Below are 27752 nucleotides of genomic sequence, written 5' to 3' on the forward strand. Positions count from 1 at the left end.
GTGGTTGTACGTACTGGTTTCTGTTATTGGTACCCTGAACAAGTTTACCATTTCCTCGCAAGCCTTGGTAGGTATTTGGATTCCCTTCCAACCACCCCACCCCCCTCCCCACCCCCCCCCCCCAAAAAAAAACACCTGTTAAAAGGTTCTGTAGATTTTTGAGCTATTTGTAACTTTTTGGTTTTAAACACATGCAGAATCAACTTACACATGTTCAGATACAGAAATAGATACAAGACTGGTTGGTTTCCACTTATCAAAGAAAATGCTTTTATTATTCATACTGTGTGTAAACATTTTAACATACACGACATTGATACTAACATACAACCGATGCATGACATTAATGCAAAGGCATTTATTTAGCCGAATTATTGCAAATTTGACACCAAGTTGTAAAATTACAGCTTTGTACCTTTTTTATAAATTGCCATAGATTAAAATTATTCTCACTTTGAACGATGGGCAAAATGTCAGTTTTTGTTACGTTTTACTATAATAATGCTAATAGCCGCATATCACTGCTGCTGTAAATAATTTATTTATTTCCCAATAAAGACATATTTATCTGACATCTCCAAGGGATCAGAAACTAAATTAATACAAACCTTGAGAACGGGATTCTTATCAACAAACCTTTACGATTTTGAATCAGAAAAACTGTACATGAGATGCCATTAAAACTAAGAGTTCTCTCTCATTTTCTATGGATATTTCCTAAGTGAGGGTGCAGCTCTATGAATATTCATAAATAAATCGTATATTTACCCATCATGAATAAATAAATAAAGCCCACTTCTTGGGACTGTCCAGTTTGAAATTTGGTGTTCTTTTGGCTAACACATGATATTCACACTGCTCGTACTGCCAGTACGAGTGCTATGAAGCATGACGAGTACAGTACAGAAACAATGGTCCCAAATTGGTGTATTTAGGCTATGAATATGCACACAGGTTATGAATATTTATGAATAAATAACTAATTAGTCCAATGCTTGCAGCAGAGTAAATTAATCTTGGAGGTTGCATTAGATACAGTGCAAACTTTAGACTATGAATTGATTTTACAATTTCAATTCTCTCTGATAGAGACTTGCATTAATTAAAGGTCATCATATATGAATAATTCATCACTTTCTCATGAATACCCATAACGGCAATTAACCATCGGTTATAAGGAAATTGTATTGCACAATGAAATACACCAACATTTACTTGCAAATGTTTCCCAATTTGATTGGCACCATCTTCCAGCTGCTACAGCCAAAAAGCTTCTGGTTTGTTTAGTTGCAGGAACTTTTTCTTGAATAAGATTTGACATAAATTTGTTTAACGAAACAAAGGTAAAGTTGCAAGCCATCACTTACTTATAGCTTTAATACTATACATAGGTGTAAACTCATGATTGAAAAACATGGTTATAGCATATGCAGTTTTTCATGACTATTCGGGCATAGCTTATGAACTGACTAATGGTTAGAGGGATGGCTGTACCAATTTAGCAAACCGAAGCTGTGATAACTTCTTCAAAATTAAGACAATAACATCAATTGTATTCTGTAACATACTGTCAATTGTCTACTGGAACAATACTAACAATTGTATTTTGAACAAAAGAAAACTGCTTGGACTGTTCCATTGTTACAAGAGTCCATTGTTAACATGGTCCATTGTTACAAGAGTCCATTGTTTCATGGTCCATTGTTACAAGGGAAGCAATAAGTAATGTTTACAATGACTGTCCGTGTTAATGAATTAACAAATAAACAAATAAAAATAACCCTTTTATTCAGAATCCCCAAATAGTCTGCCTGTTGTGGTTTCTGCCCATCACCCTTTTCTTCTTATGCTTGCTTCTTATGTTTGCTAAGTTACTTGAACGATCTTTCTTCGACCCGCTGATGATTAGACTTAAATTGGGTCAACGCAGCGGTTTGTTTATCTCTCCATGCCAAAACTAAAACAATAAACCAATATAAAATAATGGCATTAATACTTTTCTGATACTTTATCAAATGTTCAGCTACTCGATTCCTTTCATCGCCACTTTAAAAACCAAAACTGATCAAAGCTTAGAAGTAAATATCACTCTGATACAAGATCATAAAATGTTGGTCCCTATAAAGTTTACTGCTATATTTATATTTGTCCACATTTTTCAAGACACAAATAATATCATAATTAATAACTGGATGGCTCTTCTGTCATGAGGTTTTCATGAGGAAGTTTATGATTTTCATTAAAAAGAATTTAATGTATTCAAAGCCTATAAATTTAGATTAAAAAAAAAAAAATTATTGACATGGAGCAAATGTGATATTTGCAAGAAGTGTTTTAACATTATTTAGTAATTGAATCGTAAACATTTGTCATTGGTTAGAATACAAAGCCTTGCAATGGTCAGTGATTTCTCTCAAGGAAAAAACCAGCCAGCAACTGCTTCAAACTAAGTAATTTGGATGGATTAAACAACACTGCAGTAGGTTCTAAACCATATTATAACTCATAGAATGGTCCTCATACCATGGTCAAAAAAGATGATGGCCAGATGATAAAATGTCCTCAACGAGGTGTTTCCTGGCATCAAATTAACTTCAAAACAAACTTTGTGAAACTGTGATGAAGATTGCACCAAAAAAAAAAAAATTATACCAATTCAGAAACGTTTTTTTTCTCAAAAAAACGAATTTTGAGAAAATGAAACAACATTACAAACTGTAGAAAATGAGTGAAGACAAATATAATGATGATTGAAACCTGCAGGTTGCAGTTTTGGTGTATATTAAAGTTTTCAGCGGAAATTGTTCACGTATTATTAATCATAAAAGATCAGACAAACACGCCACTCACTGTTTTTGCAGTGAGAGAAAATGGCATGTGTCTTCATATCTACTGATTAGCATCGATTTAAAATAGTTAACATTCTGTATATATAAATATTAACAGTCTACATTACTGGCCCCAAATTTTTAGCATTCTCAATAATTGCTAAAACCTTTCTAGAGTACTCTCATGGTGGTTTTTAATAATAATCTCCGAATGATTTCCCCAGACATCGGCGCAAGTTCAATTATACAGCCCAATGTCTGATGAAGTTGCAGCATGTGTGACCATTATTTGACTTTGTAGCATATTTGGGGCTTATGACCCAACAAACTTTTATACCTATATAAGGCCAAAATGAACAAATTTACATGAACCCCCCCCCCTTTTTAAGTAACACACAGGAGACGACATTTCCTCAGGGTAGAATCTGCTGCGCAAAATGACCAAAGGTTCGTCCGCTCTCAGTGTCCAGTAAATGTCTTTCTTGATTTGCCTTATTCTTCATTGTTTACCTCTTCTTTTATTTTAGTGCTCTTCTACTGTATTTGATTATTACTATTTTTGTTTTTTTTAAATACACAGAAAACATTTCCAAATTTTGCTCGTAGATTGTCAAATGGCACATTTTTCGAAAAATTTGAGCAAGTATTGATCTTTGAGCAACGGTTATTCGAAAATGAAAGAAAAAGAAAATATAAAAAAGGATCTGAACGTTAAAAGGATCAAATGCCTCAATGAAATAGAGAATGATTAAAAAAATAATAATTATAATAAACAAAACATGATTCAGAAGATACAACTGCCAAAAATCGATGAAAGATAATTAATATGATAATATCAGTTACAATACACAAAAATTGTCAGCTTTGACAAAATTTACGATCAGCATTTCTATCGGACCAAATTTTTAAATTGTGACTTGGACTGTAGAATTCAAACCTAGCAACCTTTACAACATTGGTTTTATAGACACTTAAGATCACAAAATGAACTTAGACAAGTTTATATAAGGGACAAAACTGTACAAAATTGACATTAAAAGAAAAATGGAAAAAAAGGGGGATGCGGTTTGCCAGTACAAACTGAAAGTCTGAAACCAAACTTCCACAAAAAGTGAGGAATTGACCTGACGACAGGTCATAGTTCAAGTTCACCCACAATGCATCACACCTTGCCAAGTATCAAAGTGCAACAATTTTCCATCATCAACCATGGGATTCGTATTTTGACCAAGATTAAATTCATTTGGAATGTTGCATTTTTTTTTTTTCATTTTTTTTTTAACTTTACTAAGTGATGCAAAATGTTCCCCCTAATTACTGATGAAAAACGGAACAATTTTTATGTAATGATTTGACGGGAAAAAAAAGTTCAAATATATAATCAGAGTGAAAACTCTTGTAGAAATTTGTTGACTGCTACAAGAATGTTCAATTTACTGGCCGTATCTGTACTCCATCCCTCTTTACATTGGAGCGAACCACACGACTGAGACGGATCCTTGGATTATTCAACTAACACTAAACAGGTACATCACTTGGCCTCTGCAGCCTACCTCAACAACTCTGTAACGAGTACTTGACTAAACAAGCTCTCTCACCCAAAAGAATCACCTTTATCCCTCATCAAATTGTCACTTCTGTATGAAATATAAATGCCCAAAAGTAAAATATTTAAGGTAACTTTTAACTGATCTCCTTAGTCGGGGACTGGTTCACCACATTACATAATAAATATATCAAGTCTATGGAGTCACTGGTATCAAGTCTATGAAGTCAATGATAAGTACATCCAGTCTTCCAAGGTACTGATATCAAGTCAAACAGGTCATTGTTCAAAAGCTTGTCAATTCTATGAAGGAAATGATATCAACTCTATCAAGTCACTGGTATCAAGTCACCGGAACAGAGACATCGAGTCACTGGTGTCGTATCACTGGTGTCGTGTCACTGATATTTAGTCCATAAAGTCACTGAAAATACATGCATCCAGTCTGTCACGTCATTGATATCAATTCTTCCAAGTCCCTTAAAAATCAATTCCATAAGGTCACTGATATCAAGTCAACGATATTAAGTCACTGATATTAAGTCCACCGAGTCACTGATGAAACATCCACATCTGATTTATCAAGTCATCATTGACAAAAATCATATTCACCTTAAGAACACAAAGTTTAAATTGGTATTTTCAAATTATAATTGAATTGTTTGCCTGAATCCATACATTAACATGAAAATCAGGCCACACATAAAGAGCCTGCGCAATACCCTGTTTCCCCACATAACTTTGTTTTGATTTATAGATATGATATTACTTTTGTAAGAACTTTTCACTCTCAAACTAAACAGAGTTTCTAAACATTTTATAGCCCCTAGAAGTAATCGCTGGCTTGGATTGGTTATTTTTTGACAAGTTTGGGTGCTTTTGATGCACTTCGATGGAAGTTTGCATCACCAGATTCACATTTTAAAATCCAACTCCAAATTGTAAAGGAGTCAAGGAGCATTGCCATCCTCCCCCTCCTCCCCCCTCTCCTGTTTCCCCTCTGCATAAATAATGGCATGCCCTGGTACATCTGCTTAATAAGTGAAGTAGGGTTTAGGGTATCCATCCATACTAACATGGTAGTTTGGTGATTTTCGTATCAATTTGGTCCACTTCTTCCCATCTTGATTGGCATTCATTATATAATAACAATAATAATAAATAGAACACAGTCTTACATACCGCAGAAACATCAAAGTCATCTCAATGCACTTTAAATGTATGCTAGTGTAAAGTTTTACATACACGGAATGTGACTGGGAATTCTTAAATGGAAGAATTATATTTTGGTTAAGATAACGTGACTGTTCATCGATATGATCTTGGTGCTAGCTAAGACATGAAATTTCCTCATTCATTAGCCATTACAGATTTGCCTATACAGTTTTTAAATCAAACCTTTTATTATTCTCCCCTCGGCCTTTTGTTCTCAAAAGCATTTTCAAACCATCCCAACCGCCACTATGGTTCATTATAACAGGTCCCTCACACGCCACTACGGATCATTATAACAGGTCCCTCACACGCCACTTTGGATCATTACAACAGGTCCCTCACACATCTTCTGCGATGATCGGCTCTGTCTTTAAATCGTACGTAGGGAACCGGCTTTTGGCTTTCAATTCTTCTGCCCGCCTGAGGAAATGTTCCCGTCGCAAGTAGATGCTGTCCTCCACGTTCCGCAGCGTGTTGACCGTGCCAAAGACGAAGATGAGCCTGTAGGCCGAATAGAACCAGCCCATGGACACTAGAATGCTGGCCATCACACCTCGGAGGGTACTGGTATCCCAGAAGGCACTGATGAAAATCATCAGGAGAAGAAAGAAGCCCACCAAAAACGCTGCAATGTTAAACTTCTTGGACGCGTGGCCCTGGATGCGAGCCGTATGTATCTTCTGATAGAGGTCGTTGAGCACATTGATTTTACTCTCTAAATCTTCATCTTTGGATAGCTCTGTTGTTAAAGAAGAAATATAACGTTTTGAGAAATGAGAATTGTGATAAACAATGAAAATCGAGAAATGAGAATTGTGATAAACAATGAAAATCGTATAAAAAGAATTTTTTGTTAAAAATGGAAACAAATGTACAGTAAATAGATGATGTCAAACTTAAGATACTCGATCATGTCTTCAGCCTTGTATGTGATAGAACAATACATCTGTGATATCTCTCAAATGGAATAAGGCTTTTCATAGCTGTTGATAGCTGTTGATAGTTGTTGATCGTTGTTGATCGTTGTTGATTGTTGTTGATGACAGTTATCTCTATCACACAATGACATGTTGGGGCTTTCTCTCGTTGAAAGCCGATTTGATAAAAATCTTCCATTTACTTCTCTCAATTGGAATGACTTTACATAGTTGATGATAATTGTTGATAGTTGTTGATTGTTGTTGATAGTTGTTGATGGTTGTTGATCATTTCCTTTACAATGCAATACAGCCAGTTAATGATAAATATGTGAAAACAACATTTTTTGATATTTATTGAAATATTTGGAAAGCAGATGTCATACGGAACCCTGGGGCCGATCTAGGATTTCAAAAGGAGACATGTGTGGCCCCAGGTCTGTTTCTTGGAATAAATTAAAAATTTCAGAGTGTAACAATTTTTTGCATAATGATGGTCGGGATTTTTGTCTACGTTAATTTCCGTACCAACCGGCCAAAGAAAGTAGCTGTCGACAGTGGTCCGAGCCAGACTCATAAAGGACATCAAAAATTCATTGTGGTTCTATAAAGACCATTCGCAATGAGTGCCGAAAACCTTTACAGATCAAGGGATCCATGCACTTTTTACTATAAAGGCCAGGTCTTCAAAATCTGGCTACTTACTGGCTCAAATGCAATGGATTTCGTTGTTCGCCAGTAGCAAAAAAATAGGAGGGGGGGGGAAGGGGGTGCCTTCATTCCGTCAGTAGAAGCATATTGCTTAATTGTATGAATTTATGAAATTCAGAGAAAATGACAGTAGGAAATTTGATATTTTTAGAAAGTAGATTTCTTTTATACAGGCACAGGGCACTTTTCAGCAGCCTTGGAGAAGGCTAACATTTTATTAAATTAAGGCTCGAAGTTAATATCTCTTTGGAAATTCACCGACAGCAATCATCAATAAGAGATCATCAATAAGAGTGTTTCACAGACATCTCACCTTCCAATCTCTCTTTCTCCGTCTGTTCTCTGAGCTCAAAGAACGCTTCGTAACCGTTGTGGTCCGAGTAATTCATGTCCGTCCCCGGGATCTTCCTACTCAGCGCGACCCTGGCCTCCGTACAGTTCACCGTCCTGTTCCTGCCGGCTTTGTACAATATGAAATCGATCCGGATGCCGTTCGGGAAGATAGGATAGTGGAGATGGCCCAGGTCCGTGTGAGAGTTCTCTCTGGTCTCTATCGTGTTGCCCATCGCCTCCTGTCGAGAGAAACGGACAGAAATACTCGTTTAAATGCAATTTTGTCGTTATTGAGATCACCCCTCGGCTCTATATCGTGTTAGAGGTGTGCATGTGGGTTGTCGACTTTGAATGAATAACAAGTTTCGGTTTCGGATAGTATTAGCAGGGACATAAGTATTACAATGTTGTGTAAAAGTAAGTTGGCCTGACGTTTCGATCCTAGCAGGATCTTCTTTGAACAAAGGCTTTTTTTTTTTTTTTTTTTTTTTTTTAGGATCAAAACGTCAGGCCAACTTACTTTTACACATTCTCCTACACAGGCTCTCTAGTGGATAAGCAGTTTGCTATCACTTTTATTTTATTTTGATTTTACTACAATGTTGACGGAAATAGGGAAGGGCAAAAGGGGAGAGATTGAATGGGAAATTACAGTGGTCTTATCAGATGTCAATTCCCGCCCACAACCCCCCTCCCCCCTAAACACCTGCCACCGAAATACTGCAGACCTCTTAAATACATGCAGGATTAAAAAACACATGTAAGCAAAATGGAGGAAAGCTTACAGATAAGATGTCAAACTTTTCGTCTTTGTTAAGCCTCGTCTCCCAGGAATCGAGAACGTCGCTGTTCTTGTGGATGACTTTGAAGGACAAGGAATGCGGCTCGGAGTTGAGGTCGCCCATCACCAGGACCAGGTCAGCATCTGCCGACGTCTGGCGGGCGTATTCGCTGAGCTCGTAGCTCTGTGTGATTCGGTGACTAGAATACTGGTCTTTGGCTGGTTGATGGGATGGTGCGTACATAGCGTGCATCTACAGGGAAAGGAGAGGAATTGATTCAGAAAGATGGCTATGGTATATAGGAATATATCCCACTTAGTGGATATAGCCAAATCCATGGATATATTCTACTTACTGTAGTTGGTATTCTTATTGCTTACTCTAGCTTCCACACAAAGAATATATCCGAATTGGTGGTTACTGTATATTCAAATTCATGGATATATTCTATTTAGTTGTTATTCTTATTGCTTAAACTCTAGCTTCCACACATTGAATATATCCGAATTGGTGGTTATATTCAAATTCATGGATATATTCTATTTAGTTGGTATTCTTATTGCTTAAACTCTAGCTTCCACACAAAGAATATATCCGAATTGGTGGTTATATTCAAATTCATGGATATATTCTATTTAGTTGTTATTCTTATTGCTTAAACTCTAGCTTCCACACAAAGAATATATCCGAATTGGTGGTTATATTCAAATTCATGGATATATTCTATTTAGTTGTTATTCTTATTGCTTACTCTAGCTTCCACACAAAGAATATATCCGAATTGGTGGATATACAGTAGCCAAATTCATGGATGTATTCTACTTAGTTGGTATTCTTATTGCTTACTCTAGCTTCCACACATTGAATATATCCGAATTGGTGGTTATATTCAAATTCATGGATATATTCTATTTAGTTGGTATTCTTATTGCTTACTCTTCTACACAAAGAATATATTCGACTTGGTATATAACCAGAGTCATGTATATACAGTATTCTACTAGATTGATATTCTTATTGCCTTCTCTCTCACACAAATGGACATTTCCAATGTAAGATTAAACAATTAGGTCTGTACTTCGAAAGTGTTTGAAACTACTGTACTATTAAATTGTAAAACTGCTTGCTAAGCATGGTCTATCATGCGGCAAAGGTTCCTTCCTGTCCAATGCATGAATCTACCATTGTTGTGGTCTCCATGGTAATAAGTATCAATACTGTACGCCTCCCTTATTTACACTGACATAACCATGGCTAGCTGTGTAATAGTTGTGCTATGGACTATATAACTACATGGTTAGTGCACAATATTGTCATGTACAGACGATCTAACCATACTGCATAACCCAAACTTATCTACTTAATAAATAATACATTCCAAGTTCCAACACCACCAGTGTTCCTTAAACTTCCTTTTAATTACATACATATTGAACAGTATTAACATGTAGTGTACACTTGCTGATAGTTGCCTAAACTGTACATATATATTGTACAGTACATACATGTGTATATTTGCTGATAGCTACCTATACATACATTGTACAGTACATACATGTGTTTATTTGCTGATAGCTACAGTATATTTTTATATATTGTACAGTACATACACAGTGTATATTTGCTGATAGCTACAGAATATTTTTTATATATATTGTACAGTATACATACAGTATTGTATATTTGTTGATACTGTAGCTGCCTATATATATTGTACAGTATACTGTATACATACTGCATATTTGCTGATAGCTGCCTATACTGTACACAGACTAGTACTTACATGTGTAGTGTATATTTGCTGATAGCTACAGGTCTATATATTGTACAGTACATACATACTGCATATTTGCTGATAGCTGTCTATATTGTTCAGTACATACATAGTACATATTTGCTGATAGATGTATACTGTACACATTACTTACATGTGTAGTGTATATTTGCTGATAGCTACCTATATATTGTACAGTACATACATAGTGCATATTTGCTGATAGCTGTCTATTTTGTACAGTACATACATAGTACATATTTGCTGATAGATACATATACTGTGTACACATTACTTACATGCGTAGTGTATATTTGCTGATAGCTACCTATACATATTTTACAGTACATACATACTGCATTTTTGCTGATAGCTGCCTATACATATACTGAACACAGTACTTACATGTGTAGTGTATATTTGTATCCTGTACTCATCCTTCTGTATAACACACATGCCAACGAGTTTACCGCCGTACCAATCGCAGTGATCTAACCGGTGGGGGAATCCATTTAGCGTAAATTTAGAGTAACCTACGTCGACGATCGGCCAACGAGAGAAGACGCAACATCCACTTCCAATCATTCCCCTGTGAAACCAAAAAAATACAAATTAATAACATCAGGGATGAGCCTGGGGTAAAAATAATCACGGAGCCTATACCGCAAAAATTGCGGTAAAGGCTCCAGTTTGCGTATGCTACAGTGTGTTAGGATAATAGCTTTTTGTGCCCGAGGTAGAAAAGAAATCACAGATATTCCGCAAATTCGCATAAAAAGGTCATGCCTGTAACATGAACAGATCGACTGCGGAAAATAGTTGTTCCGTGCATGAGTACAGTACCTATATTCCAGGATCTGAAAAACTTTATAGCTCTACATGGAGCCCTTCTATTCACAAACCCTTGAGTGAGATGGACGTTTTAAACCAGCCTATACTGTATAAGGGCCAAATGTCATGTAGGTTTCAGGTAGGATAGGGGCCGGGGAGGGTGGGGGGATGGGGTGTACTAAAGAAATGAGAACATGTTTAGTGTGCACATTAAAACATGCTGCCTGTATGGTGCATGTGCAGTATGCTGAGTTAATTTTTGTACTGAGAAACTCAGAAATTGATATTTAGCTATGATATGTACGTCATTTTTATTAAAACCTTAAATAATTACTGGGTTTGGCTTTACGAGCAAAGAGCTTACCTGTCTCCATACAAAATAAGCACTCTTGCTATATGTATCATACCTAGAGAGAACATTACCAAGCTTAATATTGTAACAGGTTAAGTAGATGATGCAAGTGGATTTAGTTAGACTGACTGATACAAGGGGAAGCAAAAAATTAAATTAATTGGTACCCCCGGTGGTAACCGTAAAAAGTTTTGATCAATGTACTGTACAACCTTAATGCCCGGACCACCCTCATCAATTGACCTCTCAAACTTCGTTCATTCTACCAAAAGAGTCTGTGAGAATTTTTCTATTGTTCTCAATTGGTAGACTTCCCTTATATCTTTACTCTACAGGAAACAATTTATCCAGTATCACAAACAGGAACGAGGACGTAGCAAAATAATATGAATCATCCGCAAATTGAAACTAATTTAGATGCAAAAATGGGCAAATTGCCAAATAATTGCAAAGATGTATAAAGATTGCAGTTTACTTAAATATAATGGAACCATAGTATTCCATAATTTTTAGATAAGTTCTGAGTTCCAAAACTGCTAAATTGCAATAGTTTGAGTAAAGTCTATTTATAACTTAAATACCCAGGTGTTCTAGACATGCACTGTATGGTAACGTACTGTAGATAAGAAGAGTGCTTATATTGTGAGGATAGATTGAGACAGGTACTGTAGTCACAGAATTTTAAGTAAATCCAAACAATCTGGAAAAACTTAAGCACTTATAATGAACACATACTGTACTGCAGCTGGACATAGCGTTATTTAGCTTTACATCAAGTTCCTTCAGTGTATATGAAAAGTTTTCAACAAATTAAGACATGAAAAACTACTTGTGACAAGTCTGATATGACTTGCACCACCAGTAATGTTCAGTAAGCTCCAAACATAGCCTACTCAGAAGTGAAGATTGTCCACTTAAAAGTTCTGCAGACAAACCAAAAGCCATTTATAATGTCTTTTGTTGCAGATATTCCAACCCCCTGCCTGGCCGCGAATATTTTTTTCCCAAACTGAACTGACACTGAAATTATTTCCTCGATTCTGATTGGCTGATCAAAACCGGAATGGTAGTCGGCGTTTATGAATGAATGTATGTGACACTGTTAGTGTTGATCATACCAATCCTCATACCAATCCCGCCATATACAGGCTAAGTTAAAGTATGTAGGCCTAAGTGTGCCTACATGTAGATACAATGTGAGGCTTCCAGTTATCAAGAGCTACTGCAAGGGCGGTAGGGCCTATATTAGTGAATTTGAGATCTCGAACTAGTACGAATACGTATATACGGTTAATGCAGGCCTACTATGTCACCATGTATAAGAACTTCTAATTGTGCAGGTAAACATATGTGTTTCCGTACGTATAGGTTATAATGCTATATACAACTAGTTAACAAGTCAAAAGACACAGACATATCGTCAAATGCCATGTTTGTGTACACTCACTGGCTGACACACACTCGCTCGCGCGTCTTCATGGCCACTACATATTCGACTAGGCCTATCATGATTCATTGACTGAATACATTTTGAATTTATGATTATAAAACTAAAAGTATGGCAACCAAACACCACGGTACATATGTACATCGGCTACATGTATACAATTACAAACGCACTGTGTTTTATTGTGTTGTATACTATACACAATACAATAGGCTACATTACATGTATGTGCTGTGTAGAGCGGAGTCAAGCGAGTAAACAAACGATCGAGGACTGCCTATAATGGGCGCAGTAGTTGGGAATAGTTGCTTCACTCTATACTTTCGTTCAAATATACCTACTAAAAGTTCTGGAAGGTTGCTAATGTTAATATCTTGAATTTGATTGTGTTGATCATACTGATATCGACAGATTATGGAGGATCCATGTTGAAAACTAAAGTATATCACGTGCTCGCTGATAACCAATCAGAATCGAGGAAATAATTTCAGTGTCAGTTCAGTTTGGGAAAAAAATATTCGCTGCCTGGCCTTCCTCAAACTAATCTCCAGGAAATCCAACCTCAATGAATTGACATGATTGCACAATGGGAGCGGAGAAGGGGGGGCCTCATTTTAGTGAACTACTGCAAAGTTAGAGAAACAAGGAACCAGGGATGAGCCTGGGGTAAAAAATAGATCACGGAATTTTTCCAAAAAATGCGGTAGAGGCTCCAGTTTGTGTATGTTTCAGTGTGTTAGGATAATAGTTTTTGTCCCGAGGTAGAAAAGAAATCACGGATATTCCGCGAATTCGCGGAAAAAACCTCATGCCTGAGGAACAATACCAAAAGCTATTGTAATAGACAGCTGGTAGGACGAACCAAAACAGGAAACTATTCCACAAAGGCTTTCACAAAGTACCACAGTGCAAAATGCAACAACTAACCAAGCTTAGGTACCAGCAAATTTATGAAACCTTCCCTGAGTGTATACTTACTTCAGGGTACTGTTACCTCCATTCATCAGTTACAGGTACACCTGCAGCTCAGCATTACATACTTGCAAGCAGCATTGCCAGTTATATTTAAATGCTAGATGTGACACCTTTTTTTTTGCTTCAAATTTCACTGGCCGAAGGAAAATGAAATGTCTAGTCTTGAAACAGCATTTTGGCTTCTATGTATGGGGGGGGGGGGATTTTTGAATGGCCTGCACAATTGAGTGAAATAGTAGCTGAGAATTCTTAAATTCTCCCAAAAAAACATTGATTTCAGCAACATTGGATTGGTTTTTTTTTTTTTTAAACCAAGTTTGACTCCTTAAAAGACTTCCCAACTACAACAAATTGCAAACCCACACAATTCCCAGCCCTATATAAAGCCCTCTGGTCAATTTGTCATAAAATAACAGGTACTTCATATCTGGCATAAATCTCTTCACCCAATCTGGCCTCTAAATTCTACCAGAAAAGATGGCGACCCTGCTTAAGACACAAAATTCCCTGTGGACGCATTTTAACCGTATAAATGTCCACATGGCCCATCGAAGGTCGCTTGATAAACCTTGATTGGTTATTGGTTAATATCGGTAATATTTTAATTAGAGTGAATGTCTATGGACAGCATATACTATTTAATGATCTTTAAAAATATAATTTATAAATTAATGAATGCATCTACTGTATTTACCTTACTATGACCACTCTGCTTTATGATAAACAAAGATTACCAAAAAAAAACTCACCCAGCGAAGTCGTGGGCGTACGGAAGCACATCTTCGCACGCTTGTTTTATGTGTTCAAAGTCGTCCCGAACCCAAAGCTAGGAGGAAGAGGAATGAGGAAGACAAAATCTGATTAGAAAACATTCGTTAAACGGGTTTGATAAAGGAACAGGCAAAATCAGAGAGACAAAATTCAACCACAGAAAAATTGTGAACATGAAATATGTGTAAAAGTGGGAGGGGCCTGACGTTTCGATCCAAGCAGGATCTTCTTTGACAGAGGCTGAATGACAAGTCGATCCTGCTAGGATGGAAACGTCAGGCCCACTTACTTTTACACATTTACTTTAATACATGTAGGTTCTTTAGTGGATTTAAAAGCAGTTTGCTAACAGTTTTGGTTTTATTTTGAACATGAAATATATTAATTTAAGCAACTTGTAACACCCCACGGGTCCGTACGAAACACAAAGCAAACCGCATCCCCGAACCAGGTCATTGAAATTGAAGCGGAAATTAAGTTTGAAATCTGTTCTAATTTGTTTGGTGCACTGTACCATCTCTATGAATGAACTATGAATGAACTTCACGTCCGCTCCCATTGTCCAGACAAATTTACACATACTGAACATTAGTCAAGTTTCATTTCTGAGAAAGTTTTAATCCTCCAATCTTCTGATCTTGTTTTTTCCCCTAGGTCTTTTTTTTTTTGCTTCTTTCATTGTATACCCTGACATGTGACAATGAGTCATGGAAATGTGAAGTCAAATTCCATGCCAAATATTAGAGCCTTCATATAGCAGTATTTACTGTAGAGAGTGAGCTCACAACCTTGTCACCTTAACAACCACATAATGAATTCATGCGTGGATAAAACATAATACACTCAATTTAAACATAGGTAGAAAACCACATTAGCTACAACAATCCTATCTAGTTTGAATATTTAAAATTATACATAAAATTTACCAGACATTATGACTCATAAAAATTGTCTGCACTTCATGTCAAAGAATTCTATTATTTAAACCACGTGGGGGGGGGGGGCAGGGGGGGGCATGGGCACAATGACAATTCATCATAACACACAAAGAAAGTAAATTGAGGTCAGCTATTATCTTGTATAGTACTATTGGTATGGTAGACCACATGACCAACATGATACCAGCAATAACAATGTAAGCATTGAGCCTATTACAATACAGGTCACTACAGGAGCCATTGTGTCAACACTAGTGGTAAATTACATACTCACCAAAATAAACAGTATATATTTCTTTTCATTTTAAATTGCTTCTCTATAATTTCTCTTTTTATAGTGTTGCTTCAAATACTATGTCAGTACTGTACATACAGTACTATACTGTACAAAGTAGGGTGCAATATTACTAGTTAAAAGAATTCCACCTAGGTACTTGGCGAAAAACACACCAACTGCTCCCTACCACCTCCCTCTCCTCCTCCCCTGCTACCCTCTCAAATTACCCATACCACTTACTCCAATTCCTCCCCAATATCAAACTCTCCCCCCCCCCACCCCTCTCCCTCTAGACTGAATGTTCTGATTGAGAGAACTGAAATTAAAATGAACATTATTGCTGTGGGCCAAGTCTGTAACATCCCCATCCACCCCACAACCTAACTAACCCCTCCCCATTGCCCTCCCACTCCCCACCACCCTAACCTTCCCTGCTATACATAATTTTGAAATTATACAAATAAATAATTATATAAATGATGGGCATTTCCACACTAGAGAGGTACAAAAGTGTGACATTGTAGCCAAAAAGTAAATTTGTAATATCAAGCATGGAATTACATTTTTTTGCATTTAGTCACTGTCTTTGACCTTCATGTCAAGCTATACAGCATTTGCTTTAACATACAATCAGTACATGCAATCTAGGTATACCAGCTCTGTGCTTACTGTCTAGAGCTCTGTGTGTGGCCAAAGCATGCAATCAAACTTATTTATTAATTACAAGTTTGCTTGCATGCTTTGGCCCACATTAATTTACCATACAGTCTGGGATTTATTATGTGTGGTCTTACCTCTTCTATAGAGACGATATCCCAGCGTCCCTTCTTCAGTTCTACAGCGAGGGCTTCAATTCGTTCTCTTCGTTTCTGACTGATCATCCATAGACCCCTGTAAAAAACCAACAAGATACATAATTAATATTTAACAAAATCTACTAAAACATGACCCACGGATTAGGAGGTGGGGGAGGGGGATGGGGGTCTGGGGTAGAGATAAAGCCATGAACTGTGACAACTGTTTACTGTAGTGTGGGTGTGGTGACCTCATGTGACACTTTGAACTTCTATACATGTTCTCATTATCGATTTCGGTAATTAATCTCAACAAGCTGCACATGTTGTGGTACACCTTACTAGTAAAATAATACTTGATACATGTTATATATGCACAAGTACAGTAAATTTGATTGGTGTTAGTGATTGTAAATTTAAACTTATTATGAAATACTATAGCCTAATTTGTACAAATACTGTAGACCATGTACTGTATGCACTTTCAATAAGCTTTGTTTCACATACATCTAGAAAAGGTCAGTTAGTTGGCTATTCCTAGACTTTCACATTCCATACTGTTCATCAGAAAACTATGTATGTACAGTACCTCAACTAAGTAAAGTGTAAGTTGTACTTACTTTTTGAATTGAAAATTCACACACACACAAAAACAATGAACTTGTGATATTTCTTCGGCCCTATGTTGTTTTAATATCTACTGTCTGCACCGGTATTTAAAACTTACAAACACGTCTCCTGGTGTATTTTCTCAGCATTGTTTCACAATTAGTCATGGGGCCCATCCAACCCCTTGGGCCCAAATTAATACAATTTACCCTTGCATATGATAAATACAGAACCATGGATCATTCTGCAGTATGTACAGGTATACTCTAGTACTGTACGAATACATATTGTACTACAGCAACAAGTACTGCACAAGACTGAAAAATATTTTAATTAATCCAAGATCAGAATTTAAGGTAACAATTTTTAAAAGACACTGTAATGAAGAAATAGCAACTGACAAGGCTAATTAATTCATTAAAATGTGAACATGTCATGTTGCCTTGGCAGTAATTTTTCATCTGGCAATGTGTTCTAGGAGAAAGTATAGTAAGTACTGTACTGCACTGCACTGTACATACTGTACTGTACTGCACTGTACAGCCCTCTGTGGATTTAGGGCATGGCATTGCATCATCGTACGGTATCATCTGCTGTGCTCACTAATTGTATACTATCTGAAGACAGATCACACAATGTTGCAAGGTCTTATGAAACTTATCACACAATGTAATCTGATAGTTTGGACCATGCATTCTCTCTGACTTACCATTCGTTTTGCTGTAATCAGTAAACTTAGCCTTCACCTTTGACACAGGCAATATCACACCATGTGTATTGGTACATTTTACTCATTTACAAATTTCTTAAAGAACAATTAAGTCCATGTGACGGTGTTTAATTAATCAAACCAAATGTACAGTATGTATACGCATGACTCAATTTGCTGTATGAACAAGAAATCAGCACAAGTGATGTAATATAATTTCAATTTTCCTTGCACAGCCAACATTCAGTACAATAAAAGTAAGGTTAAACCATGTACTGATTCAACTAGGAAATTTGAAACCTCCATACTCCATCCTACTGAATCCATCACCAACTATGTTCCCTTATTCATCACACCTTACACCTTACCACCTTAGGTACATTCCCCCTGAGGTATCCTCCACCAGAAGGTACCCTGCCCCTGAGGTACCCTCTCCCTGAGGTATAGTACCCTACTCCTGAGGTACCCTACCCCTGGGGTACCCTCCCCCTGGGCTACCCTGTCCCTGAGGTACCCTGCCCCTGAGGTACCCTGCCCCTGAGGTACCCTGCCCCTGAGGTACCCTCCCCCTGAGGTACCCTCCCCCTGAGGTACCCTCCCCCTGAGGTACCCTCCCCCTGAGGTACTGTACCATCCCTGTGAGGTACCCTTCCCCTGAGGTACAGTATCTTGCACACCAAATGCCATCCATGATCTACTGTATCCCATTCAGCCTTCTCCCCTCACCATCTGGTTCTTTTATAATGCCCCCCCCCACCCCACCCCCTTTCCCATGCATGCAATCTTTCACAGCCTTGTCAGTTTATATATGATAATATGCTACAATTAGAGAATGCATTGAAGTGATAACTTTACAGTTCACTTCATTAATAAGGTGACAGGTCCTTAAAAGCACAACTAGATGTCTATTATAAAGGGCTCTCATATAGATAACAAAATTATTGTGCAACTACAGTAATTCAATAGAGGCCAACCGATGTCAAACCTGAAATTGCTGACCTGCATTGTTTGTACTTTAGCGAGGAAGAAATGTCACCCTATTTGTTTAAGAGATTGATAACAAAGCCAAGAACAAATACCACCAGTAGGAAAACAATGAACTACTGTGGCGCTGTACTGATTATGAAAGGTAAACAAATTAGAACAATGATAGGCCGACAAACTGAAATACATATGCAAAGGGCTTCAGCTGAAAATGCCTTTGTAGATGACAGAACAGAATATCCAATCAAAGGTTGGATGTTGCTGATCTGTGGAATATACTGTGAAGTATATATATAGGTTATTATCATTTAATCTGCCTTCAAGCCAAGTGGCACCATGCAACTATTAAACAAGTTCAGTAAGTACTATGTAAATGGGTGTGTATACAGGATTTGATTTATATCGATAAGTGTTTGGAATTGATCAGAGGTTTATTAAATATTTGTTCATTAAGATCAACGGGAGTATGTGTGGTTGCAGAGATACATAAGGTTATGCATTAATTACATTGTAATCAACTCTAATGTGTATAGTTGGTATAGAACTTGACTTAAAAAGGACAAGACATCAGTCCCCCAGCATTTGTATTGAGCATGTGAAATTGCATTGGATGCATACTGTATGACATGGAACCCCAAACTCCCAAAGACTTGGTTCTAACTTGTATCTTGTCCATATATATCCATAATTTAGTTAAATATTGCATTAAGAACAATTTTCACAACATTGAGTAGATTTACGATAGATATCTGCAAACTATTTCTGGATAACTTTAATGTACTGCACCTCTTCATTCCCTGGGGGCTGGGGCCCTTCTCCACCCCTTTCTCCCACCCCTTCCCCTGCCCCTTCCCATAAACTCTCTGGTTTGAATTAATCATTACTGGATGATACTTTTTACATTGTAGAAAAAACAAAGTTTGATAAAGGCTCATAAATGGCAGATCTATCCTAAACGAAGCTGTGGTGGGCAGTGGGTGGTGGGCAGTGGGTGGTGGGCTTGGGCGTCCGGCGGTTCCTTCATATTTATGCCCTATAGATACTGTATTATTATGATTAATTGAATAATTGTTACTACTAATTACTTAAAGATCTGGCAATTTTTTGCTTTGTAAAACAGTATTTGATAAATGTGAGATGTGTGTCAAGTTGATAGACTGCATGCACCATACTGTACAGTACGGAAGATTTTGAAAGGAATTTTCATCCTTTTTATGAGTGAAATTGATAAAGCATTACGCATGCATCTTATCCTACAGTACTAGTCGCTATATAACATAATACAGGAATTCGACTATTGGTTGCCATAACGACAATCTGTACAAAGGGAAATATAACAGCTACTGTAACAAGTAATTGGTTAATCAGTGACAGCCCACACAATAACTGTTTACCTCAACTTATGGAATCTTTTTAAGCTGTGCAGTTTCTCTTGACCTGAATAACAATGAGACATTATAGGAGATATAACAATGGGGGACAATGACAACAACAAATTGTCTGAAGTACAGTACGCAGCGTAGTGGTATATATGGTAACGAAATGAATCCAACAACACAAACAATCGGTGAGTGACACAGCGTACAGTACGTAGTCTCGAGGTATGAGTTGGCACTTACGGGCCAGCTGATACTGCCTGAGAGCTATCTCAAATGTAGGTCATTTGTAACTGAGCTGACATTGGTATATATACCGAGTACATAAATTGTGTGTACATGCAACTAGATACGTACAAAGTTACCAGCATTATAACATGCATGTCTTTTGTATGTGAACGGATCACAATGATTGTTCAATTTCTTGATTCAGGACTGTTTATTTTCCAGATCCTATATGTACAGTAAGGAAGTAAAGAAGTAAATATGGCTGATTGCTGAATAAGGAAACTTGGTGTATAAGTTTTACAACACAAATGCTATACATCATGTTCAGTACAGTCAGTACCATGTAGGTGAATTAACACAACTATGTAGTACTGTCAATGTCTTCTGTCAGTTGTATATTTGACAGGCATGGACCCATGGGGGTGGGGTTTGGGTGGGGTGGGGTACGTGGGTACATCCCCACTCCTTTTCACCCCAGAACAAAAACTATAAAGTAGTTAATTATTATTAGCACAACCTTGCATGTACGTCTCAATATAGAACTCATGCATAACCATAAAATTAATATGCCTCAGAATGCAAAAGCACTTCACGTCTAAATTTCTGTAAACTTGTGTTCTGGGCTAAGGACCCTCAAACCCCTTAAATACAGTACTGTATGGGTGTCAGATTCATCAACCCAGCTGGCAGTGACACGGGACGTGCCACCTCCCAAGAATCCTGGAAGATCCCCCATCCCCCCCCCCCTCTTGCTTGCTTGATCAATTCTAAGCCCTAAATATTTTGGTATAGATTGATGATAATGATATAGCTACATGTGACATGCACAATGCTATACTGTAAACAGGACTGGCTGTACGAATATCATTATTGCAAGCAGATCATCTCTATCCCAGGGAATCATTGAGTATTCAAATTTTCCATGTACCTGTAGCATTTTTCAACGATTCTGAATTTTTCACTCAATGATTACTATGCATAGAAAACCGTTATATCCTAACATACAGTATGTATACAGCAACTTAACCGTTTTTGTATAGCTTTTTGCGATGCGACTCTGGATAAATTATGCCCTGTAAATGACCATCTTGCCTGTTCAGTCATCCATTTAGACAGTACTGTAGATTGCTATGCACACTTGCACAGTACTGCAAATATGTACAGTACTGTATAGTACTGTCTTCATGTGTATGGTTTTTAATACACACACTATAATACGGTACAAGTTTCTACTACTTCAGAAACATCAGACCAACTGTGTCTTAGATACACAGATCTATCATACTGGGGAATACAGTTTGTCAAATCCTATCTGTTACTTAAGACTGTTATGAATATATTCATAACCTAATTATAAATCCATGATTATACATTCCAACCTGCTGGTGTGTACTCTACTTATAAGATTATTACATGTTATTGAGGGAGAATAAATTAGACAATGAATGTTCGGTCCATCTTCATATACAGAGCGGTTAGGCTGTTTGGCCTATCACGAACTGACTCCATACATAACAGAATTTATTATAAAATGTTCAATGTACTTTATAGATACAGTACTTAGTTGTTTTACTCAGATATAGGTATTTATGCAGGATTTACCATACTCAGGAATTATTAGATATATGCCATTTCCTAGTGCCTCCAGATCAATGCAAATTATGGCTGTTAGTTGCTATTCCACTTATTTATACAGTAGCTAAATTTGGCCAGATTTGAATTTCCCATCCCAGGTGGACATACAAGAAGCTATGTAAAAGTAGGGAAGTTGGTGTTCCACAGAGCTACAGTACTGTAGAAAAGCATGTGGGTTAGGCCGGTTAGCCATATGTACAGTATCTAAATTTCTTAATTTTCCATCTTTGTGGATGAATAGTTCTAAGCTAAATGTGGGCAAGTTTTATACACGTACAGTCTTTAAACATGCAGTACGGTGGAAACAGTCTGCAGTCTGAATAATGGCGCACACTTATAAGTCAATTACTGTATAGATGTGCAGAAACCTATACTGTAGGCCTACCATACATAAACGTATACGAACACAATTATTATAGCCTATACTGTACTTACAGTACAGTATGTATCCTGTTTAAACTTACATGTAAAGAAAATTAAATGCCAATTTTTTTTTTTTTTTTTTTTTCTTTTAAGTTTATTATTTAATTTAAATGAGCATTATTCAAGAATAAAAAATGTTCTATATTGATACATGAATGTACAGATCTATATATGCATATACAGTATACAGTAATATAACAATTTTGTATGAAACATATCTCAGCCCCTTTACAGGCTGGCACGTACGGCACAAGTACTGTATGTCTACAACTGTCGATCATGTTGTAGAGCTTAAAACTTGTGTTTAATTTTTGGAATTTTTTGTCCAAAGTATGCTGCGAAAGTCAAATTTCACCAAGTACTGTATCACTTTTGTTCCAACCATCGCAGATATTGTTAAGGACACCATGGAGGCCTGTTTGCAATTCTTCATCCATGTAACATTTACAGTCAAATTTGTCTAAGTTTGGATTGAACTTTTCTCAATATCTGTGAAAAATGTGGATGGTTAGAACCCCCAGGGACATACTGTACTGTACTTACTCTAACACTTTAATGTGCTAAAATACTGAGTGCTGGCCAATTAAAGACACACTGCCCACCTGATCACAACCAGACTCAATCATTGTCACAATCATTAATTGGAAAAATTTATAAATAATCTTGCAGACAGTGTGCGTGGGTTAAGCACTGATCAAGAATTTGCCAGTCTTACTGTGAATCACATCGGCTTCAGTCGGGAAACTGAGCATACAGTAGCTATGTACAGTGTTTTCCTGACGGTCTGTCGGGAGTGTGTACTTGGTTCAAATCTGAAACTGCAGATGTAAACTGGAATGTTCTCACAAATTTATGTAACCAATCATCCATGGATAATACCTTATCATGCAACCTACTGTAAATAAGCTACTGTACTGTACAATCGTTTACAGGTCGTTGTGGCGCTATTTACACATTCAGTCGGTCAAATGTGCGGGGCTCACAACGGTCGAGTTGAGGGTGGTCAAGGCTTGTGATTGGTCCGGAACTGTGCAACAGTCATAATTAATAGTGAAAATTAATCTTTGCAGACTACACAGTATCTCTGTACACTAACTGTAGTAGGCTAAGGTGTAGGCCTGTACTTGCAGAGAAATTATACAAAATAACTGTGCACAGTTGCCACAACAAAATAATGCAGTACATAATGCAGTACATAATATTTTATAACCAGCAATATTTTGGAAAAATAATTAATCTGATAATTAGATAAGTAGGCCTGCAACTGTGGATCTATAGAACTACATGTTTTGTGTACGCTAATTAAAGGCATTGGCGACTCGCCCCAAACCGTGTGCCGCGCTCTGAATAAGTTAACTTTCTGTTGCTTGCAAGTGAAGTTTTTTGCTACAAAATGCAGACAGTAAAGAAACGTGATACCTTGTTATCTTTTATCTAGACCTGAGATGTCCATCACTGTACTGTACACTGTGCTGTGGGTATTGACCGTAGCTGCATGTATTGACTGTGCCCTAGTGTCTAAATACCAACGGTAGCAAGATATGTGTGTATTTTCTGGGATCTATGGTGGTGTCAAACACTTCTGTTACACCTCAATCGAAACTAGGTCAGATTACCCGCATGAGATATGTCTTTGTGTGCGAGTCTTCAATGCCTTTAAACTGCACTGAGGCATCTGAGTGCATGTAACAGTAAACTTAACGTTACGTTGACCTGTGTTAAGTTTGACACTGTTTAGCTTCATGCTTCTGAAAGACCTTGTCCCTGTATTTCTAAATGACTACACTATGTCAATATTGAAACATGTTCATGTGTTAAAAATGGATAAGAATCTTTTTACTCAACCAGAGTATAGTACAACTTGCATACAGTGCACTGACCATGAATGTGCTTCTGATTTGTGAATATTGTGGTGTTTTATTGAATGACAATTGTTTGTTTTTTTAGGAATCTAATGGCTATATAGACCATGTATTTAACTCACTAAAGGCAGTATGCACACGTCTGCAACTTATAGGAGGATGCGTTGTAGTTAAAATTATCAATCGATAATTTGCAACATTTAAAAAAAATATGGCAAAAATGTAACATGGTAAACAATATACGTATATTAAGTTAGGAGTGGAACTGAGGTAGGGTAGGGGATTGCACCCCACTCCACCCTCTCACATCCCCATTTTGAACCACACACAAAAACTGTATACTAAGTAGATTTTATAATTTTTCTTTTGTTTTTCTCTTCAGGAGTTGTACATGCATGAATACGGAATGGTGCAATTGGGAAGAAGAGTCCTGGAGAGGGTCATTGGGGGTGGGGAGGGGGTGGGGGGGATTGTTTTTGTCTGCAGTATTGAAGGATGCTCCCAGTCCCAGACCCCTCATTGTACATGTGAAATCAGCCTCATGATCCAAGGCTCATGCCTCCCCCTTTAAGGAAAATCCTGCATACAGTACATCTGTTCTGTCCCTGTAAGTTGGTTTGTAGAAAACTGTCACTACTTCAGCTGTAATTACGTACAGTACTGTATTGTTCATTCCAAGATGTGATTAAAAGTTCCTGTTGCTACAAGTACTTGTCATGAAATATCTTCCATCAAAAATCTTATCCTGATAATTTTTCAGGGCAAGTGTGACACTTCTTATTGTTTGTCCTAAAAGTAGTACTTTTAAACCTGCACTACAGTATTGTTCTCTGTACAAAAATGTACTGTTCATCTTTGCATCTGGGTAAATGAATTAACTGAGAAATTTGATTTCAGCAGTTCTGAAAGAACTTTTAAGTCACTCGGCTGATAGAGCTTACAATAATCTTCGGTTGTATCTTTCCAGATCCGTTATGCCAACAAAAGCCCTGATTATAATCCAACTGCGCATACAAAAGTAAATTGTAACGCTATTAGCTTTACTGTTGAGGGAAGATACAACATACACATGGTAAACGTGTGGAGAATCAGCTGATTTGCGGGGTCACGAACTCCACCCAAAAAGAAAATGGTACCCGTCAATTACTCAAGGCATCGTTACATTGTTCGGGAAAATGATATTTCCCGCCTCGCAAAGGGAAATATCGGACATCTTATTTGAATATTATAATATATTTATGTTACTTCAAATGATATTCGATAACAAATAATCGGCGATTGGACGATACCACTTTGCACAAGGTGCCATCAGGTAGTAGCCTAGACAATGAATGACGAACTGCGATCTCTGTATCGATTGAGGCCCGATATAGGCTTAGTGTAGTCTGTACACAATCAGTCCATACAGAACACATAAAATACGTTCTTACTAGTGAGAAATGACATAAGAATGTGATAATATCCGACATCCTGAAGTAAAATTAAGTACTCACCAGCAATTCAGAGTTAATGCTTTTACTTGTAAAGGTTCCGGCATTTTGGTGTATTTCTGTAGTAGTTGTTCTTAGTAGTGTACACCTAAGCGGCCTTAGAAGATCAGACTGCACCGACACGAACAGTACTGTACGTATATAGTGTAGAATATGTAACGGACTTCAGACACGTCCTACGTAACTCACTCCGACTTCCTATTACAAAGGAAGTAAAAAATAAAGTAACGGCGCCCTTACACAAAGATTGAACTGAAAAGTTTCAAGGCGCTTGGTGACGTATGAGTATCATTTCACGGCTAAACGTGGCTTCAAATCACGGGGAAAAAAAACTGAGTACCTGGATAAAATTCATGAGTTGAACCCAAATATCAAAGTTTTGTAAAAGGAAAATGGAACATGCTTATATAAAGGTAGGTGATGTACCATTATTGTGACCAGCCCAATATAGAGGGATATCAGTTGCACAGTTATCCCAGAAGTCAAGGGGGCACGAGGAAATAGTGACATAAATTTCCTTTATATATATATTTTTGGTTTTTGACTCAACTTGTTGTGGACCATATTTGTTCAGAAAGAGAAGGGCGTCATATCATTGAGTTAGAGCGGCGTGTGGTGGGGTGATGCGTACTTAAAAGAGGGGTGTGAGTAGGGGATAGCCTAGGACCGGACGAGCGTGGAGGTGGGTTATGAATGGAAAACATGAAAGGAAGGGGAGGGGTCTTAAGGGTGTCGTGGAATGAAAGTGGGGGTGAGTTGAAGAGCGGAAATTATGATCAATGGCTTGTTAGGGAAATCGAGGCCGATGAGTGTCACAAAATGTATTGGGGGGTTCACTCGTTATTATGGTTTCGAATGCCCGGATTGGATGTACTAGTTCGCATAGCAAACTATGTTGAAATGATATCAGTATAGGAAAATGATCGTGTTTAGAACAACTGCACTGGCGGGTATTATAGTCCCTTCCCTCTTGGACAGTTGTTGAAAGAATTGTTTATGAAATTGTCACATTATGGCATAAGAGGCACAGGACTAGACTGGATTAGAAGCTATTTATCAAACAGAAAACAATTTACAAATTGTCTTCATACGGATTCTGATTGCATGAATGTTGTTTGTGGGGTTCCACAAGGATCTATATTGGGGCCCTTGCTTTTTATAATATATGTAAATGATATTTGTCATGTGTCAGATAATTGTACTATCATATCATTCGCTGATGATACTAATATTTTTTTCTCTGGCTTGGATCCTGTGGAAATGAGGGCTAGAGTTTGTCATGTGCTTGATGAATTTCATGCTTGGTTTTCAGCTAACAAACTTTCTTTAAATGTAGGTAAGACAAAATATGTTGTTTTCAATGAAGGTAGGAATAGGAATATTCTGTCTGACATACAGATGCATGGTAGTAGTCTAAAAAAAGTGTGTTTTACCACTTTTCTAGGGGTAACTATTGATTCTGGTCTGACATGGCGTCATCACATAAATACAATATCAACAAATATTTCTCGTGGCGTTGGGATTCTTTCCAAATTGAAGCACTACTTACCAAAACATATTCTTCGTTCTTTATATTTTACTTTAATTTATCCTCACCTTACTTATTGTATTACAGTTTGGTCTGGCACGGCTGCTTATAACATTAAGAAACTTTTTGTACTTCAAAAAAGGGCTATTCGACATATATCTTCTGCCGACTATAACGATCATACTAGTAAATTATTTGCCTCACTTAAGCTACTGAAATTACCGGACCTTGTGAAAGTTCATCTTGCTACATTCGCTTATCGCTCTATTAATGGGTATAATCCGCCCACATGTAAAAAATTATTCACTGTTAATAGGGAAATCCATGATTATAATACAAGACAGGCTGGTCACATACATAGACTTTTTCCCCATAGTAACCTGGGTAAACAGAGTATACGTTATCGGGCAAACACTT

The 27752-nt window shown here is 37.3% G+C and overlaps 1 protein-coding gene across 1 annotated transcript; it reads right to left on the reverse strand.

The window, feature by feature from the left end:
* Nucleotides 1-246: 246 nt before the first annotated feature.
* On the reverse strand, nucleotides 247-25966 carry LOC139969973 (putative neutral sphingomyelinase). The gene is made up of 7 exons (XM_071975459.1): nucleotides 25811-25966; nucleotides 16492-16588; nucleotides 14461-14537; nucleotides 10512-10695; nucleotides 8336-8584; nucleotides 7531-7789; nucleotides 247-6328 (listed from the first exon to the last, which is right to left on the reverse strand). Exons 1-7 carry the CDS (start codon nucleotides 25852-25854, stop codon nucleotides 5928-5930), a joined length of 1311 nt encoding a protein of 436 aa, XP_071831560.1. The 5' UTR covers nucleotides 25855-25966; the 3' UTR covers nucleotides 247-5927.
* Nucleotides 25967-27752: the final 1786 nt, after the last annotated feature.

The sequence above is a fragment of the Apostichopus japonicus genome, chromosome 1, assembly GCF_037975245.1.
Source record: "Apostichopus japonicus isolate 1M-3 chromosome 1, ASM3797524v1, whole genome shotgun sequence".
Lineage (NCBI taxonomy): Eukaryota > Metazoa > Echinodermata > Holothuroidea > Aspidochirotida > Stichopodidae > Apostichopus > Apostichopus japonicus.

Coding starts and splice junctions, on each gene's coding strand:
- LOC139969973 (XM_071975459.1), bottom strand. CDS start 25,854: ATGCCGGAACCTTTACAAGTAAAAGCATTAACTCTGAATTGCTG. Junction 14,538..16,491: donor ATATCGTCTCTATAGAAGAG/GTAAGACCACAC, acceptor TCTTCCTCCTAG/CTTTGGGTTCGGGACGACTT. Junction 7,790..8,335: donor AAAAGTTTGACATCTTATCT/GTAAGCTTTCCT, acceptor TTCTCTCGACAG/GAGGCGATGGGCAACACGAT.